Raw genomic sequence first — 18,971 nt, 5'->3', positions numbered from 1 at the left:
GTATCATGCTGTGGGGATGCCGAAAAAACGTGAAAACTCTGAGGGGTGTGAATACATTTGAAAGGCCCTTCCACTTGAAACCTCCCTTTGAACCTCTCCCCAACACAGAAATGGCGTCGGGATACTCGTAAGAATCCATTTTGTGCACCCACCTGTGCTCCTTTGCTCTTGCGTGATGAGCTTGCGGCTAAGTAGCTGTGTGTTCAGATCATCTGTGCTGAAGTTGTCCAATGTGTCGCTGAGTCCGCTGCTCACCGAGCTGCTGTCGTCCCAACTACAGAAGGACAAGAGGAAACAAACACTTAGCTACCTGGAAGTTTCACTAAAGCATGGCCGTTTCTCTTTGAGCTGATCAGCAGAATTATCCGACTCATTTCACAAATCAGTGAATTCTGTTCACACAAGCAAGCCATCCCCCAAATCTTTATAATTACTAAACATTAGTTTGGATGCAGGGGAGATGTGCAGAAAAAAAGTCTCTATTCCTCATCCAAAATGTCACCTGAAGCAGCTGAGGTGCTACTTTTTAGGGTTAAAAAGCGCGTTGACTCATCATTTGTACCTAACTAGATTCACATTGTTGTGATGATTTAGTTTATTTGGAAGGTAAACAGACAAAATGCTCCCTAAATGAGCAGCAGATGGATCAAACAAGCGGATCAATACTACACAGCTTAAATACTGCTCCTAAAACACATGCAACATGGTTCTTGAAACTTCATCCAGATTTTTGTGGGATCCCGTAAACAAGCTCAGGGGGAAGCTCACTGGGTTTTCTCTGCTTATTATGTCCTCTCTCACACACATTTCTGCACACACGAGTGGTAAGCAGTGCCGCTAGGAACCCGTATAAAACAGCCTTGTAGAAATGACTCGGTTTCCATGCCAAACCTGTCAAGTCTCATCTACATCTGGTTTTGGCTTTGTGCGACTGCTTGTGATCGTAAGAGACCCTTCCTTAATGTGCACAATAAATCTGATCACTCTTGTAGCTAAATCTAAAGGCTAAAAAGGATCCAAAGTAAAAAGGTTGTTTTGAAATAATGTAAAAAGTGATGGCCACTGTTTCCAGAAACTAACAACAGTTTTTCAAATACTCTATCCATCCATATCTACTCTTTCCTAAAGCTGACCTGAAAGTGGCTATTCATTATTATATTCAAAGCAATGGCAACAGGTCCGGGCGTGTCTCCAGGTCAGAGGGGTGATATAGTTCCCTTTAGGAGCTTCGGGGTCTCTCCGCAGTTGGAAGTGCCCAGAAAATCTCCGAAGGGAAGGTCTCCGGGTGCTGGTCAAGTGCCTGAAACCCCTGTGATGACTTCTTTTGGTGCTCTGAAGGAGCTTAATCTGCTCAATCAGCTGAATTTATGGCATGCCCATGTTTTTGGTTATATGATGAACATACAAAGATACACTCCACAGCTTCCTGATTCAAAATGGCTCCAAGGACATGGTGGTCAAGCCTCCTCCAAATACACAAAATGCATGTATAATGGAGAACTAAAGTCACATGAGCACTTTGGCAATTTGTGAGGGTCCACTGTTTTAGGGCTTGGACCAAAACCCCCACTTCTTCACTGGAATCTAAATCCTTATTTACAACTTCTTAGAGAAGTGGTTCTCAGTCCTGATCCTAATGATCTAATGTCCTTCATGTTCGAGGTGCTTCCCTGCTACCACATAACTTACCTAACTTAAACACTACCCTAAGCACTGGACAAGTGTGAGATCTCAATTGCTTGTTCCCTTACTAAAGGCTGTCACCACCTCCCCAGTGAGCCACCCTTCGAGAGCACTGGGAGTGTTCCCTGTCTTCCATGTAAATCAAAGTGTCATGTCAACCATGATGGGCACAGTATGCCCAGAGCCTTTATCATCTTAGGAAGACTCCCGTCCACTTGCACCTTGCTACTGGCGAGCTTCCTCACTTCCTCAGTGACCTTTTCTATTTTGATTGACTTCCCTTCACTTAAGTCTTTAGACTTTTCCCCCTCAGGGACCACATAGGCACCGGACTGTGGAGAACCCTAACATTATCACAACCCTCCAAATCTTCCACAGCCTGGGTACAGGTTCTGTTTTAGTAGAGTTCTACCCAGAAGGAGTGAAAGATATTACAAATGGCTTTCTCCACCATAGACGTTTCCATTAGGTCCATGCATCTTTTTGGAATTACCAAGACTTTGAAGTCTCCACCACAACTGGATGATGCTCTTTACAAGTGGTGATCACTAAATTTCTTTAAATCATACATAGTTCCAGTCTGACAATCCAACCTACTGGCGTATTGAGATGAGTTGAAAAATAAGAGACCAAAGAAGATATATCCCTGTATTTAGCACCATCCATCTTTCCCTCAATACAAACCAGTTTCTCAGTCCCTGCTGCTGGAAAACAGTCCCACAGCATCATGCTGCCACCACGTTTCACTTTTGGAATGGCATTCTCGGACTGATGAGATGTGTTTGGCTTGCACCAGACATGGCATTTTCCTTGGTGGCCCAAAGGGTTTAAATTTAGGATCATCTGACCAGGGCTTCTTCCTCCATACATATGGGGAGTCACCCACGTGCCTTTTGGCAATCCCAGCTCTATGGAGGAGACGGCTTATTGTGGTCCTATGGACAGATGCTCCAATCTCTACTGTGGACCTACTGCAGCACCTTCAGGATGACCTTTGGTCTCTGTGCTGCCTCTCTGTATAACACCCTCCTGGCCTGGTCTGTGAGTTCTAGTGGGCAGCCCTCTTTGGCAGGTGTGTTCTGGTACCACACGCTTTCTGTTTGAAGATGATTGATCTGACCCACTCCAGGGGAGTATCAAAGATGTAGATATTTTCTTATAACCCCACCCTGACTTGTACTCCTCAACGACTTTGTCCCTGACTTGTTGGTAGAGCTCCTTGGTCTTCATGGTGTGATTATATCACTTGTGAAGGTAATTGGTTGCAACTTTTGGGGGGGATTAATAGCAAAGGGGGAAGATACATATGCCCCAGGTTAATTTTCACTTTTCTTATATATATATATATATATATATATATATATATATATATATATATATAGTATATATATATATATATATATATATTATATCTAACCTTTATATATATATCTACTTTATATATCAATGTAATATAAATTTTATCTATATACATCTCATAAAATAGGATTTTAAGACATTAAAAAAGTAGACGGGTGATTTTAAGCCAAATTACTCAGAGATAGGTTATAGTCAAGCCAACAGTTTAATTTTCAAGCGTTCCACATCACAAGGTGAGTGAAGCATCCATATAGTTCATCCATCCATCCATTTTCCAAAGCGCTTAATCCCCGCTTAATACCCAAAGGGCATCCGGGAATAGTGTAGAACAGAATTATGTATTATTATTTGGGTCAATGCTGGCGATATCTAAGTTGCAGTTGAGCCTATTCAATGGCATGTGTGAACAGCGGCTCTCATGTAGAGGATATTTCCGATATGTCCCCCAAAATATCTGTGGCGGTATGTCTTATCTGTTGAATGAAAGTGTCTGCGCTACAATTTAAATGCATAGGAATACAACACAGAAGTGTTATTGTCTTACAGTATCATGTCCTCCAACACAAACAGCAGTAATGCGAATCGTGCGACCAAAGATATAAGAACAATGAGTTCTTAAAGTACACACTGATTTCCATGTAGAGTTATTTGTTTTGATCCAGGGGAAAATGTCATTTGCACCTTTCATTCCTCCTGCTGTGCTACTGGTGTCCTGTAAACAATAAATGACTTTGTTTTGTATGATGATGATAAATGTATGATGACAACTTTGTTTTGTGTGTGTTTATTTTAAAAGGGATACTTTCCTGGATATTACACAAATTCAGTTTTCTCTGGTTGAAGGTAGGGGCGGCCGATATATCGAGTATACTCGATGTATCTCAAGTTTTCCTCTGCCCGATAGTTAAAATGACTTTATCGCAACCATCACGTGTAATTTTCATGGCAAGATTGAGCCGCTGTATTTAAAGGTATACTATGCAACCAGGGTTGATTTTCCAGCGAGGCTCCCCCCAGAGGGCGAAAGTAAAAATGCACTGTTGTAAAGATGCTCAGCTGTTCTGGTTTCTCCGTCAAGCCAGGCGCGGTTGTTTTGAGCTTAGCAGACAGGCGAACGCAACGTAAAGTAAAAAAAAACGGCAGTACAAACAATGACTAACACAGTGAAAGTATGAACATCAGGGTTTCCCGCAGCGCTATCATGGCGAGGCGGCCGCCTCGCCAAACTCACGCTACCGCCTCGCCAACATTCAAAAAAAAATAAAAATAAATAATAATAATAATAATAAAATAAATAAATAAAAAAAACTTGCAGTTCTTTGTTTGTTGCTTTCGCCCGTGCCAGCGCCATAGAGCTGGCACGGAGCACGGAGCTCTCTATGGCGCTGGCCCGTGCATATAGTGAATGGCAGGGCAAAAACACATGGAGTGTAAAGCAAGACCGACTCTCGCAGTCTTGCACGAGACTTCTGAGCCTGTGGGTGTGGGCCGAGAGCTCTTGCAATTGCAAGTACGGTATTTCCCCCACAGACCACCAGGGCGGCCGAGAAAACCTTTGGTCGACCTGAAATGACTCATTTAATCATCCAAAACGGCATGGAACACATTAATTAACTGAAAAATGTTGCATAGTATGCCTTTAATTCGCTGTGAGTTTAGTTTTTCCCACATGCTATGAACTCATCACTCGCTCCTCCTCTAAACCAGAAAGCGCTCTGGCGCGCGCACACAACAACGAACCCGTGCTCTTACTTAAAGGTATACTATGCAACCGGGGTTGATTTTCCAGCGAGGCTCCACCCAGAGGGCGAAAGTAAAAGTGCACTGTCATAAAGATGCTCAGCTGTTCTGGTTTCTCCGTCAAGCCAGGCGCGGTTGTTTTGAGCTTAGCAGGCAGGCGAACGCAACGAAAAGTAAAAAAAACGGCAGTACAAACAATGACTAACACAGTGAAATTATGAACATCAGGGTTTCCCGCAGCGCTAAACCCATGCTACCGCCTCGCCAACATTCAAAAAAAAAAAAAAAGATAATAATAATAATAATGAAAAAAATAAATAAAAAAATACCTCGCGGTTCTTTGTTGTTGCTTTCGCGTGTGCATATAGTGAATGGCAGGGCAAAAACACATGGAGTTCTCGCCGTAAAGCAAGACCGACTCTTGCGGTTTTGCAGGAGACTTCTGAGCCTGTGTGTGCGGGCCGAGGGCTCCTGCAATTGCAAGTGTGGTATTTCCCCCACAGACCACCAGGGCGGCCGAGAAAACCTTTGCTTGACCTGAAATGACTCATTTAATCATCCAAAATGGTATGGAACACATTAATTAACTGAAAAATGTTGCATAGTATGCCTTTAATGTTGACGAGACAGCGAGGACTATGGCGACAGCGTGCGTTTCAGGCAGTGGAAGGATGTCGAACAAAACGCGGTAATTTGCAAAACATGCTGTAACACCACTGCCACAAAAGGTAGCAGTAGATCAAATTTGTTCCACCTAAAACGTCATCCAGTGCAAAATGAAGACTCTTGTAAACTCCGCGTGTTGACAAACCTCCCCACCCCGCCCACCGAACACATACCGAAGGGAACTTTAATTAAACCAGCCATAAAACTGTTGAAACTGGCGTCTTCTTTTGTTAAATCTCATATGACAGAAAAAAACGTTTGTTTAAAAATTTCCCAGCACCTAAAGAGCCACGGAAATATTTTTGAGATGCTCTGAATATGTAGCTGCGACTGGTCAGTTGATTTTATAGTCACAATACAAGCTTTTGTTTTTGGGATTGTCACATTTTTATTTTTCTATGGTCACGAGCTTTGGGTCGTGACCGAAAGAACGAGATCCCGGATACAAGCGGCTGAAATGAGTTTTCTCCGTAGTGTGTCTTGGCTCTCCCTTAGAGATAGGGTGAGGAGCTCAGTCATCCGGGGAGGACTCAGAGTAGAGCCGCTGCTCCTCCACGTCGAGAGGAGCCAGTTGAGGTGGCTCGGGCATCTGGTCAGGATGCCTCCTGGACGCCTCCCTGGTGAGGTGTTCCGGGCACGTCCCACCGGGAGGAGGCCCAGGGGAAGACCCAGGACACGCTGGAGGGACTATGTCTCTCGGCTCGCCTGGGAACACCTTGGGGTTCCTCCGGAGGAGCTGGCCCAAGTGGCCGGGGAGAGGGACGTCTGGGCCTCCCTACTGAAGCTGCTGCCCCCGCGACCCGACCCCCAGATAAGCGGAAAAAGACGGACGGACGGACGGACATTTTTATACCTTTTATTTCAGGTGTATTTTGTGTCGGATTTTTCCTTGGTGTTCCTTTTGGCTGCTCAGATGGTCCAGTGTTGACCACGAAAGAGCTTTAATGTGACAATATTGTAATTTGTGAAAAGCTTCTATGTGCAGCTGTGGTGGAAAAACATGGCTAAAATAAAACATGTTAAATTCATTTTTATTTTGCAATCAATTTTTCAAACAAAAAAAATTGACACGTTATTATGAGATATACCAATGCAACTTTAGGCACTATTTGGCTAAAAACATTCGTTATTCAAGGTTATTTGAACATATCGCGATATATATCTTGTGTCGTGATATATCACGATCGCCCAAAGACATCGGGATATTAGATTTTCTTCATATCGCCCACCCCTAGTTGAAGGTTGGTAAAACAAAGTGTTGTTCTATAAAAAGACTAGCCTAACTGTAACAGTGTGAATATTTCATCAGGTTGCCTCCCAGGATCAGCAATGATTCCGCTTACAGAAATGTGACTAACCAAGCTCCTCCTCTGAAACTTACGCAATTTCACGTCACCACATCTCTTTTAGGGGAGGGGGGAAATAAAAAATGGCTCACACAAACTCAGTGACCCTACGGGTGAGGCAGGCAATTCAGACATTTGTGTCTTAACTTCTTAAATTTACCAAGAGTGAACAGTGTTCAAGTATAGATCACTCCAGGTTTCTATGTTAGATTTTATGATTGAGGAAAGGAAATATGCGGATGGTAAAGTCATTTCGTCAATGAGAATCATTCAGTATTAAACTGGATAACACACACGTGTGATGTCTTAAACTGTAGTAGGGTACCGTGATTTTAGTCTATAATCAGTCTGGTTGAGAACTGTATGCAAAAATAATGGTTGATACTATTGATTTCTATAACCCCTAGGTTATAGAAATCTTTATGTGCACAATCACAAAAAAGTGATTCTTTTTTGTGCCACATGCTGTTTTTAGTGTGAAACAAAACATGCGCAAAAGTAAAGGGTATTTTAACCAAAGGAGTCAAAGAGACAAGGTATCTTTTTTCTGTTATTGGTTTCTTATTGATTTTAACCAGCTGTATCACTGGTACAAATGGGTTGCTGTGGTTCTACTCAGCCATGCAGGAATGAGTTCATGCAATATTCAATGCACTCTTTCAAAAGCTCTAAAACAGAACTGAAAGTAGCAGAGTCAAGAAGGGATAATATCTGTAATTATTTTTTACCCCAAACTATCAAGGACAAAGTGATACATTTGTCCTTGATGACAGGATCAATAAATAGTTACTTGGGAAAAAAGCATAATGAACAGCTTGTCAGGAACAATTGATAAAGAATACCACTCATTCAAACTTCATAATGGAAAATAAAATCACATTTGTTATCATAATCGTGAAATCATATCGGTCAAGTTCACCAAATGTGTTCACTTAATATCTCCAACCAGCCAATGATCTCACTGACCATCTTCCACTGATCCAACCAGTCAATAAATAAACCATCCATCCATCCATCCATCCATCCATCCATCCATCCATCCATCCATCCATCCATCCATCCATCCATCCATCCATCCATCCATCCATCCATCATCTGCTGTCGGTGATGACTTCACTGCATCCACAGTGTAGCAAAGAACATTATGGTAGATAAAGTTTATCAAACAGCAATATTAGATCAGCTTAGTTACAGTGTACCACATTTATATGGACACAGGTATGTAAGTAGAAAGTACTATGACCGTTTCTACTTAACCTCTGTTGAAGTCACAAAGTTATTGCAACGTGTTTTTGGAGAAACAAAAAGCATTTTTTCCTTTGAAATTCAAAAATAGCATTAAGTTCCCTTTACCCAAAGTGAACCATAAAGAGTCTTGAAACTTTTAACAAATTGCCACAATTTGACAAGATTCAAACATAATTAAAACATGCATAAGAACACCCTATCCATGGTCTGAGAAATCCTAAAAGAGGATGGTTAAATTTTTGCTGTCAACTTACCTCTTAAAGGATTGTTGCTGCCTCTTGTCTTATAATCAAAAAGCCTGGCTTTGATCAAGGTTGAGGCTTTGCCACAAGAGGCAAAGCTTCACCTGACAGAGAACCCAGAAGCTGCTGTGGCTCGACTGAGTGTTGAAAGAGGAAATGGAAATGTGAAAGAAAGGAAGAAAGGACTCCTCAGTGTTCTACTTCAACCAACTGCGACTGCCAGCTCCCTCTCCCTTCTGTTTGTCGGTCCCTCCCCTTCCCTCAATCCTGACCAGGATGGGCCTATGAAGTCCTTGGAGAGCCAAGCAGACATGTTGTCAGCAGCAGGTTATACAGGGTTAATTAAAGGAAGAGGACAATGCAGAACAGAGCCAAATAAAAGAGGGATTACTCACTAAATAGGAACTCACTGTGCTTTGGTCCATTTGGCTGAAAGCTTCAACCGAAATAAATAAATAATGCCATGCATAATATGGGAGAGATGAGATGCTAAGAGATGTCAGTCCATGTGTTCACATGTTCGTCTCTCTTTACTCCTATGAGACAGCTAACTGTAGCTTCTGTTTCTGCAGATCACTCACATAGAGCTATGTCTGATTCACAACGGACTATTTCTTTACAGAACACCATGAGTAGATTACAGAAAATTATTTTAAACCACTTGCTGTTAAAGTGTGTATGAAATAATCCCAGCAGGTACAAGCTGACACATGGTTGCAACAGAAGGGTTCTTTTCTTACTTGGAAAAGTTAGGGCCAAACAACCATAACTTTAAAGGTGAAAAATGCTAAAGAAAAGAAATGACAAACACAAGTAAAGGCATTTAGATATTTTCAAGAATGATGCAAATTTGTATTGTATTATATGTTGTAAACTTTTATCAGAACCATAATCCAAAAAAACAGCAACGTACTTTTACTTTTGGTGAGTACATGTACTTTTTCTAGTTAAGCGAAGTTGTTGTTGACGTTGACCTTTTCTTAATCATACTATGTGAATATGTAAAAAAAGAAAGAACTTAATCTAATCATAGAGCAAGAAAAAAATATTTTCAAGGTACAAAAGTCTTGGAACAACCTATTACTTCTTGTTTATAAAGAAAACATGTTTTGAAGGATATTTAGACACGTGGTTTGTTACAGAGTGTGGAATCTAACTCAATTAATTTCAACCCAAATGAATAAGAAAGGAACAAGGTGACCTTGGAGGAAAAAGCTGGAAATATGTCTGTTGCCAAGCAGTGACAGACAGCAAGACGTCAGCAGTGTCTGACTGAGCTGGTCAACACGTCCAGGCTCCCTGCTGCATTGCAGTCAAATATGACAAAAGTTAGTCAGCAGTGTGGGCGTTTGCAGAAGGCCTGATATGTCCCAGTAGAGTTTGCTCAAGTCTACAGCAAGAGGGAAAAAAAGAGGTCGTAAGCCAGAGACTGTAAAGAAGAATATTTTTCAACAAACACTGAATAATGTAAAAGTTGATCAGCAATGTTGAAATAAAAGAAGTTTACCATTTTATTAACATATAGGGTTGAATTGTGGTTAAAACTCATACTGTCATGATCTGGCCTGCCATCTTCATCCTGCCACTCCCCAGAGCTCAGAATTAACTAAGCGTTACGGAGTGCAGCTGCAAGCCTACCTGTTCACTGCTTTGCAATTAGCTCATGCAATACACCTGTTCCTTTTCCTTTATAAGATAAGATTATTGAAAGCTTTCAGTTAGAAGATGTTCAGCATTTTTCATGCCTGTTAACATGTTATTGTTTTTTTGTTTTTACCACTACCACGTTTCTTGGATTTTCCTGTTTTGCTAGCCATTGTCTGACATCTTCCTGAATATCCAACTATGAGATTTGGCCGCTCTTGGTCATATAACCCAATTAGCAATGGACTCTTTCTACAATTACATAGACAAGTCTTTGAGAAGGGCAGCCCACACAGAGCAAGTGTTGTATATTGACCTGAAAATTCCTTTAATACATCTCACATTATGCTAATACTTGGGTCAAAAGTTACAAGGCGCTGCTTTAAGAATTTTTTATTTTATTAATATTTTATTAGAATGGCATGTTAACAAGTATTTATAGACTTTTCAATTATCAATGTCAAAGGTTTTACTGGTTTTAATGCACTGAACACCATTTTTTTAAGTGCTGACCAGCTTTTTTGTGTCTTTCTAATGAATAAAGATATTTATGGCAAGGAAAAAATCAATAGCCCAGACCATCCATCCATCATCCATATTCTAACACGCTTATCCCTGCTGGGTTCATGAGGGGTGCCGGTGTCTATCTCCAGCTGTCAATGGGCGAGAGGAGGGATACAACCTGGACATGTCGGCAGTCCATCGCAGGGCAGAAATAGCCCAGACTTTTGCCCAATTTACTGTAATATCACCAAGACCTGCTGCGCTAGGATAACAAAGGCTACAGGTGTCGTTGTACCAAACGACTTATCCATGGCAGAATTTGTATCCCCTGTGTCGGGAGAGTGTTTGAAATGAATAAAACTTTTAACCTCCATCTTTGTGAAGTCTAAATATTTTTAAACATCACATTCTAATAAAATGAAATTGATTTTTTTAAACTCCTAATACATTGTTCTATTTTTAAAAGCGACATATCTCGTTTTCTTAATATGGTTAATATCTCTATATGGTTCTTGGTTGAATTAAAATCTTATTAAATCTGATAATTTTGGCTGTACCTTTATTCAGTGTTCATTTGATCACACGTGAAATCCGCTTTATATGATCTATTCATGCGGGTCTAGCTACCAAAAAAGAAAAAGAATAAAGACGAACAAGTAAACAGCTGTGATGGACTCAGGAAGGTGGATTTGTGGTTTCAGCAGACAGACAATGTGACAATCTAATAACATAAAGCTAATATTTTCATGACACATTAAATGACCACAGAGCCGTTTTCTTTTCCAGAACGTGTTATATTAAGAGATCAATCGAGTTTTAACCGACATAGCAATCCCTTATGATAGCACTAAAAAGTGTTACATTTTCATTTTTTTCACACTAACTGAACGATAATGTAACAACACCATTGCTATATTTCGTTAAGAAAAGTAAAGCATCTTCATTTCCACTCCTAATAGGTTGGAAATGAGGAGGAGTTGACTGGATTCATTCTTCCAGCTGAATGCGCTCCCGACGCAGGGGATACAAGTCGTTTGGCACCTGTGGTATCCTAGCGCAGCAGGTCTCAATGATATTACAGTAAATTGGGCAAAAGTCTGGGCTATTTCTGCCCTGCGATGGACTGGCGACATGTCCATGTTGTACCCCACCTTTCGCCCATTGACAGCTGGAGATCGGCACCGGCACCCCTCGCGAACCCAGCAGGGATAAGCGTGTTAGAAAATGAATGATGGATGGACTGGGCTATTTATTTTTTCCTTGCCATAAAGATCTTTGCCAACTGGCGCCAGAAAATGCTATTATTGGTCTTTCTTCGTCTGGAAACAAATGTTTACAACTCTTTACAGGCGCAGCCATGATGAACGGTTGAACGCGCTCAGCTGACAATACAGCGATCTGATTAGCTGAGCAGCAAAAATCAAATCACGTGACCTCTTGGACGGAGTGCAACTGTTTAGATGTTTTATCGCCTATAACTTATTAATATGCAAGTGAAAACGTGGGAACATTGGTGTTTTGAGATCACTGCTATGTGTAGCAAAGTTGCCCCCTGACAGTTCATACGAAACTTCTTAAGGAGACGTCCTACAGATTCTGGCACACGGACTATGAGTGAACATCTCTCAACTAATCCCATGATTATCTTCACCTGGAGTATGCTATCTCCAGGTTAGGAGACACCCTCACCTATACTCAGTAAGAGAAGGGCGGGGCATGAATTCAGCTCAACATTGAGAGTTTGGCAATATTTCTCATCAGCAAAAATGATTGGACAGTTGAACTATGGAAAATAAAGGAGCCCCTCACATAACTCATATTAAGATCGCAATGTTTTGTCATTGAACGACTAAGATAATCAGGTCACCTTCCTTGTTTAAAATAATGTTATATCACCAGTCTCTAATGAGTATCTTTGGCACAACAGATCCAGATACAGGAACACATTTAAATGGAGATTTAAGCCTTCTAAGAAAACCTAAATATGCCAATACCTTCTCTAAAAAGTAGTTGGAAATGTATTCAAATGTCACAGTACCCTTGTTTTGTCACCTTGGCTTTATTAGGCGCCCGCCTATCCATTGAAAATGCATGGCGGAGGCCTTATACTATGCACCTAATAAGGGGTTCTTTATTATTATTAGGCGCCCGCCTATGCATTGAAAATGCATGGCGGAGGCCTTATACTATGCACCTAATAAGGGTTTCTTTATTTTTATTGCTTTTTATTCTTCCGTCACCATTAATACAGCCCGAACCGTAGGCTGTACCCCCACAAACTATTCATCAAAACGTGCGTCTCGACGCCGCGAAGTGTGCTATTTGTACTTGACGCCATTTAAAGTTACCGTGGTGACAAAATTAACCAAAAACCACTTTTCAAAACCACTTCCTAGACACAGTTGACCTCTCAAAAATGCAGAGCTCAGCATCACATTTTTTTTTGGTACAGTGGTTTAGGTGTTGGGCTGGTGCACCAAAGGTCGCAGGTTCGCAACCCGCTCGGGGGTACCCAATATTTTTGATTTTTTTTTTCACAAGTAACAAATAAATAATTTGAACAACTGATATAAATGAGTGAATGATGAAAAAATTGCAACAGCAAGAACTACCCCCCGGCCAATACAGCACCACTCACCTGTGGGAAATGGCACTACACACCATTTTTGTCAAATGTTGAGTTCTGGAACTAGATTTGGTGAGGCTTAGTTGCTAAAGGAGGCCGATCTGACACATGGCCTTTAGTGAGCTTTGGTGACATTAAGTATTGGCACCCTTTTTGAGGAACTTCCCAGTACAGGATTTGGACCAAACTAACAGAGTACAATCACCCGGTGATACTGGACACAACCATGTTAGCGGCTAACGCTTAGCATGTTGCTAACCGGAAGTAGCTCTAGGAAGGTCTCACCAACTTCTGCTTCACAGAGTTTGTACTTCCTTTAGTAGTTTGTAATGCCTTTAACATTTTTATTCACATATTTAATTTTTTCATGCTACACTGAAGTATTTAATCATGTTTTAATAACACCAATTTTCCATGCTGCTTGGATGCAGACCTTCTCCTGTCGGCTGGTTTTGACGAAGACAAATCCTTTTCACACTCAGAAGATTTGATTTAAAATCCCCAAGTGATAAAAGCCTACGACCAAGGAACTAAGAAAGCTTTGCCTTTGACGGTTACGTGCACCACCAGGCGGGCGCCTTCTTCAACTTCTTCAGAAGTTGAACGATTCTAGTTAGCATCTTCTGTCTAAACCAAAATGAAACTATTTTTAATATAAATAATAAAAGCGTGGTATTAGACAACCAGTTGTATAATATTCAGGTCTGGTGCATAGATAAAAATGCAATTAGTGCCTGATGTAATCTGTTTTTGTATGAGTTTAAGGTCAGTCATTATGATAGCATCACTGTTTCACATGAAACACATGAACCCCGGCCGTCAGGATGAACTGAATGCATTAATATACAGATGGCTGTATGGAAACACTAATTACCCAAACTGTGCACATGTTTAATGTTAGAGATAAGAAAGGTTTCCTGAATAATTCACTCTAGCCTTGAAAGGGAGGAAAGGAAAAGTATTAGCATATAAAGTGAGTCAGTCACTAGATAATTTTTTTTTGCCTTTTTACTTATATGTAAAATATGTCAGGTTTTCAAACTGTGTGAGCTTGCTGAAAACCTGGTCATATGGGGCTCATCATCACTCAGAAAAACAGACAGGCAGCTCTGACCTCACTCAGCATTATTCCTTCGGCCTTGTCACCCCAGGGGTCCATTCTGATGGGGTCAGGTGGGCCACTCGAGGAGTGAACCAATGACAAGTTAAAGTAGGCAGGCTATTTTAGTTTTATGTCTCTGAAGCTGGAACTACTGACAAAATGCTGGTCAATGTCAAAGGTATTCTACATGTGTGAACAGTTTGACATGTAGAAATTATATTTTGTGGTAAGATGGAAAACATATTGTGTAGAAACATGTGAAAAATGTGGAAAACATGTCAGATATAGTTACAAGTGCAGAAATGATACTGTGTAGTAAAAGGTGAAACATGAAAAATGTCACAATTGAAACTGAAAGTGAAACAGGGACACTAAGGGGAAATTATATTGTGTAGTAAGGTGGGAACTTATAAAAATGATATTGTGTTGTGAAACACCTATAGGCAAACCTTCACCAAGTGGTTCCAGTGAAAATTTTTCCACATGTAAAACCCATGCTTTACACGTTACATATTTTTCTATATTTACAGTCATATTCAATACATTTGAACATTTTAAAATGTCATTTTCATCTCAATTGAGTTATTTCAATAACTCAATTGAGCAAGGGAAACACATTATATAGATTTGTATAGACTGATGATGTTGTAAAGTCTTTATTTCTGTTAATTATGATTTTCTCCAACCTTAGCTAATAAGATCACACCATTTAAGATTAGAATATTGCATCACACCAATAAAAAAAGCAAAATCTTTCATGCAGAAATGGGGGGCCTAATAAAAAGTATGTTCAATACCAGCTTAATGCTTTTTTTACAAGCTACCTTTAACCTGACAAACGGCTCTTAGAAATTCATATTATAATTTATTAAATATGAGTGTATTTTTATGTTTTTTTAGAAACTGACATATACCGGCTTATGTGGAACAAGTTGATTTCTTCTGCAAGGGTGGGGATGAAAAGAAATTCTGACTGGGACATTCCTCATGATTACAGACCCTGTACAAAATGGTAGTGTTTGCTGTTGATATATTCATTAATATAATGGCAACACCAAAACTTCTGGCATGGGTATGTTTTTTAGGCCTCAGTTTTAAATAGATACAGAGTCAGTACAATACAAAATAAACATGGAAACACACACACACACAGAGACAGGCTGAACATAGCTAGATGTTTGAATCTTTGATAGAACATTTTCAAATTAGAAAAAGTTTGCCAAGTTTAGTCTGTATCCCCCAAGTGGATTTGATAAACTCTGAGAGCCAGAAAAAGACAAAAGACTGGGGAATGTGAAGAGACTGAAAAGGAAAACTACAGACACCTTAGATAGCAGAAGCGTTGAGTTGCTGCAGTTTCAGGTGGAATGCTAGAGGATATTTTCTTCCTGAGCAGCGCCAACGGCAGAGTTGAACGACATGCACAAACTTAGATAATGACTGGCTTTGTCAGTGATACTGAGACCCTCTTTCCCTGCAAATCTCCTCACCGCTTACGGCAGCACTTGACAAGCGCAGCTTCACCACGACCGTCACAGAGAGACAGCCTGGATCTTGCTGCTTGGCAACACATGCACCAATCTGCAGACACACGCTTAAATGTGGACGAGGACAACCGCACCAACAAGATCTCTTTTGTTGAAAGTGGACAGCAAAATCGTAGCACACATTTCAACACAGTTGCCCCCAATTCCCCAAAGCTTCATACCAAAATAAACAAACAAATAATTAAAAAGTGCAGAGCCAGCTGCCGGAGTCCAGTCACCAGAGGTGGAGAGATGGCAGCAGCACACACTCGAGACAATGGGACGCTAAAAGCAAAGCCCTGTAACTTATTCATGTCTCTGCTGAGAAATGGGAGCCTGCTGGTGTCAAAACATTCTCCATAGGCTTTCCTTCTTGACAGCAAAGCCACGTGCCCATCTCATCTATGTTGCATGACAGGGGGATATTTTTAGAGATGAAAAGGGCTTTTAGGTAAAAGCTGAGATCTCCATTGTTTTCAAACTTACTAACCATCTGAGGGACCTGGCCATCTCCAGATACTCTCTGGATTAATTTGTAATCATATCTTGCTCAACATTTTTAAATTTACACTGATGAAACATGAACAATTCAGCAAATATTCATGATTATTTAAATTATTAAAATTATTGTTTAAAATTGTATACAATTATTAATTTGTTTTTGAGTAGGCTTTTTTAAAAAAAATCTCACCCATTGACAGCTGGAGATAGGCACCAGCACCCCTCGCAACCCCAGTAGGGATAAGTGTGTTGGAAAATGGATGGATGGACTTGCAGCTGGACTTCACTTGACTTGTTGCACATCCCAAAGAAGTTGTGTTTAATCAGAACGTTTTGCTTCAATCCCGGCCTCCCAAGAGTGATCTCTGCAGTATGCTGCCAGAGCCGTTAAACTGTGACTGAATGCATGTTGATTTGGGCATATTGGTCATGACATGATGAGTCATTTAAATGCATTTCTGGATTTGGAATTTGTTGGTTTGGAATAAAGCTGGTAGCACACATACTGTGAAGAGCATGAAGCATAATGAGCCTCCTGGGAGCTCAGTTTATGTACACAGAGCATGTACTCACTTTATGTTTCCTGAAAACTCTTTCTACAATTGCAAGTGTACCTGGAGGACTGGCACACTCTGTGTACTCCATGCTCCCGTTACACTTCGGTGATACAATAAGAGCTGTGTTTGTGTGGCCCTCATCGCTTAGACTGACATTAAACTTTAATAACCAGTGATTAGCGGCTTTGTTGAGAAAATAGTCACTTTATAGTTCTGTTTAGTGGACAAACAAGTTGTCTGAACTACATTTTCTGTCCTGCGTGCATCTGCAGTTCTGCTGCAAGAGTTATTAACCCAGGGTTTTTGGGTTTCTCCTGTGTTGTGTTTTCTCCCTTTTCCTGTTGTTTAGGTTCTCCAAGGTGTTGTTCTTAGTTCATCCTTGTGTTCTGGTCTTTGAACATTTGGAATCCTTTCCATCTCTGTAAAACTTTCCCACCTCGTTTGATAGTTTCTTTGTGTCTGAGTTCCACGCCATTTGGTTTATTAGTCTGTCTCTCAGCTTCCTTGCTTTCCTTCTGTCACAACTGTTCCACATTTCCTCTGATTATCTCATCTGATTTATTTGTCATCCTCCACCCTTGCTCCAGTATTCAAGCTACTGATTTCACTACCGCTCTCCGTTATCCTGTCTGTTTGAATGTTTTTACCATTTTTCTGCCATGCTCCTTAACCTGCTTTTCTGTTTCATTATTAAAGAACTCCATTTTGCCAGTTCAGTCTCTGCATTTGAGTCATTCACCAAACCGGACCATGACATCTGCCAGCAACTCAATTCCCTATTAGACACAAGAAAAACTGGATTGGTATGAAGGAAAAACATTAGATATGCAATAATCAGAAAAACTAACATATTTCATCCTAACACATTCATAATTAAAACAGTTAAAAGTGAAGAAAATATGGCTGTCAGTGTGGATTTTGGTGTGAAGAATTAAGCTAAATGTTTCTCTTGTACTTTTCTTTTCTGAACTGCCAGCATGCTCCTTTCCGGTGGTGAAAACTCTCCAAAGGTAAGGCAGTAAACAGATTGTTTGAACCTGGGACTTATCCCGTACTCATTTTACCTCCAGCCAGAGGCTTTGGGATAAAAAGAGGAAAATGGTCGTGGGAGGCAGATCTTGTTCTCTGGAGGTAAAGTCAGTCTGAGGTGTGAAATCTGGGATATAAATTTTCTCCTGAGCTTTGGTGTATGTCAGTGAGAAGTGACAGCTCATCCTCCAACAATCACCCGTCACAGCAATGCTGGGGGAAGCATTGGGTATTTTCTTTTTTATCTCCATTTATTTAGCTTTTGGGGAAAAAGGGAAAGGAAGAAACAAAATAAAACAAGGTTTCATAGTTCAAACTCTGATCCTGTGGGAAGATTGTTGCCTCTGGGAAACCAAAGGAAAGGCAGACATTGATATTTGCACTAAGACAGACTGCACTTGAGGAAAAGCAGAATTATTATTTTTTAAACCAAAGGAAGGCGAGGAACTTAAACAAAACAATCAAATATACAAGCTTAAGATCAGGCCCAGACAGTGAATAAAACGGTTCACCAGAGACAAAGGCTGTTTTTGGTGAACAAAAGTTGTGTTTATCCATTTAAAATACAGTTTCTGTAGGGGAGCTCATCGTTTTTTGTCGACCCCTTGCATGGAGGCAGCATAAAACCTCTCGTTGCATCTCAAATTCTGCTCCACCACCTGAGTTCATTCCACAGTGCTATACCCTCTGAGTTTACTCTGACTTCACTACTTCTGTAAATTCTTGGAATACTTTCCCTGCAATAGTTATTAAACTAGTTTGAAATTTCCCAATTAATACAACACTGAGCTGCAGCCTTTTAAAGCATGTAGAGGTTGTTTAGATCAGAGCCTAAATCTATACATATAATATCTAGTTTCATGACAGAGGTCACAAAGGATATAATCAATAAAGTAATGTTAAAGACAATGTTTAATTTATGACATTGTCGTAAACCCTTTTATGAATTGAGCACACTACACTGAAACGACAAAAAGGCTGCAACAAAAGGATTATAAAGGGTTGCCAAACATCAAGACACAGGCATCAATCCCAAGTCTTTTTTAATTACATCATCATGCAGCTACCTCATCATGTTCACTGAATTATGTTGCCTGACATCCACTCTTTAGGAAATCCTGCAACATTCTGTCAGGTTTGCTGTAGTATTGCAACAAAGCTGCTCTAATTGAAATCAAAAGATTAAGAGCCGTCTAAA

The 18,971-nt window shown here is 40.4% G+C and overlaps 1 protein-coding gene across 1 annotated transcript in view; it reads right to left on the bottom strand.

Moving 5' to 3' along the window:
• Nucleotides 1–201: 201 nt before the first annotated feature.
• LOC118561538 (neuron navigator 3-like) overlaps nt 202–18,971 on the bottom strand; it is a gene marked incomplete at both ends in the record, with an annotated part of 89,903 nt that continues 71,133 nt past the window's right edge. The window contains 1 exon segment of the mRNA XM_036133682.1: nt 202–274. Within this exon segment, the coding sequence (XP_035989575.1) occupies nt 202–274 (73 nt within the window).

Source organism: Fundulus heteroclitus, unplaced genomic scaffold (genome assembly GCF_011125445.2).
Source record: "Fundulus heteroclitus isolate FHET01 unplaced genomic scaffold, MU-UCD_Fhet_4.1 scaffold_66, whole genome shotgun sequence".
In the NCBI taxonomy this organism is placed as follows: domain Eukaryota; kingdom Metazoa; phylum Chordata; class Actinopteri; order Cyprinodontiformes; family Fundulidae; genus Fundulus; species Fundulus heteroclitus.
Note: the sequence above shows the minus strand (reverse complement) of the source record. Positions and strands in the feature narration are given on the sequence as shown.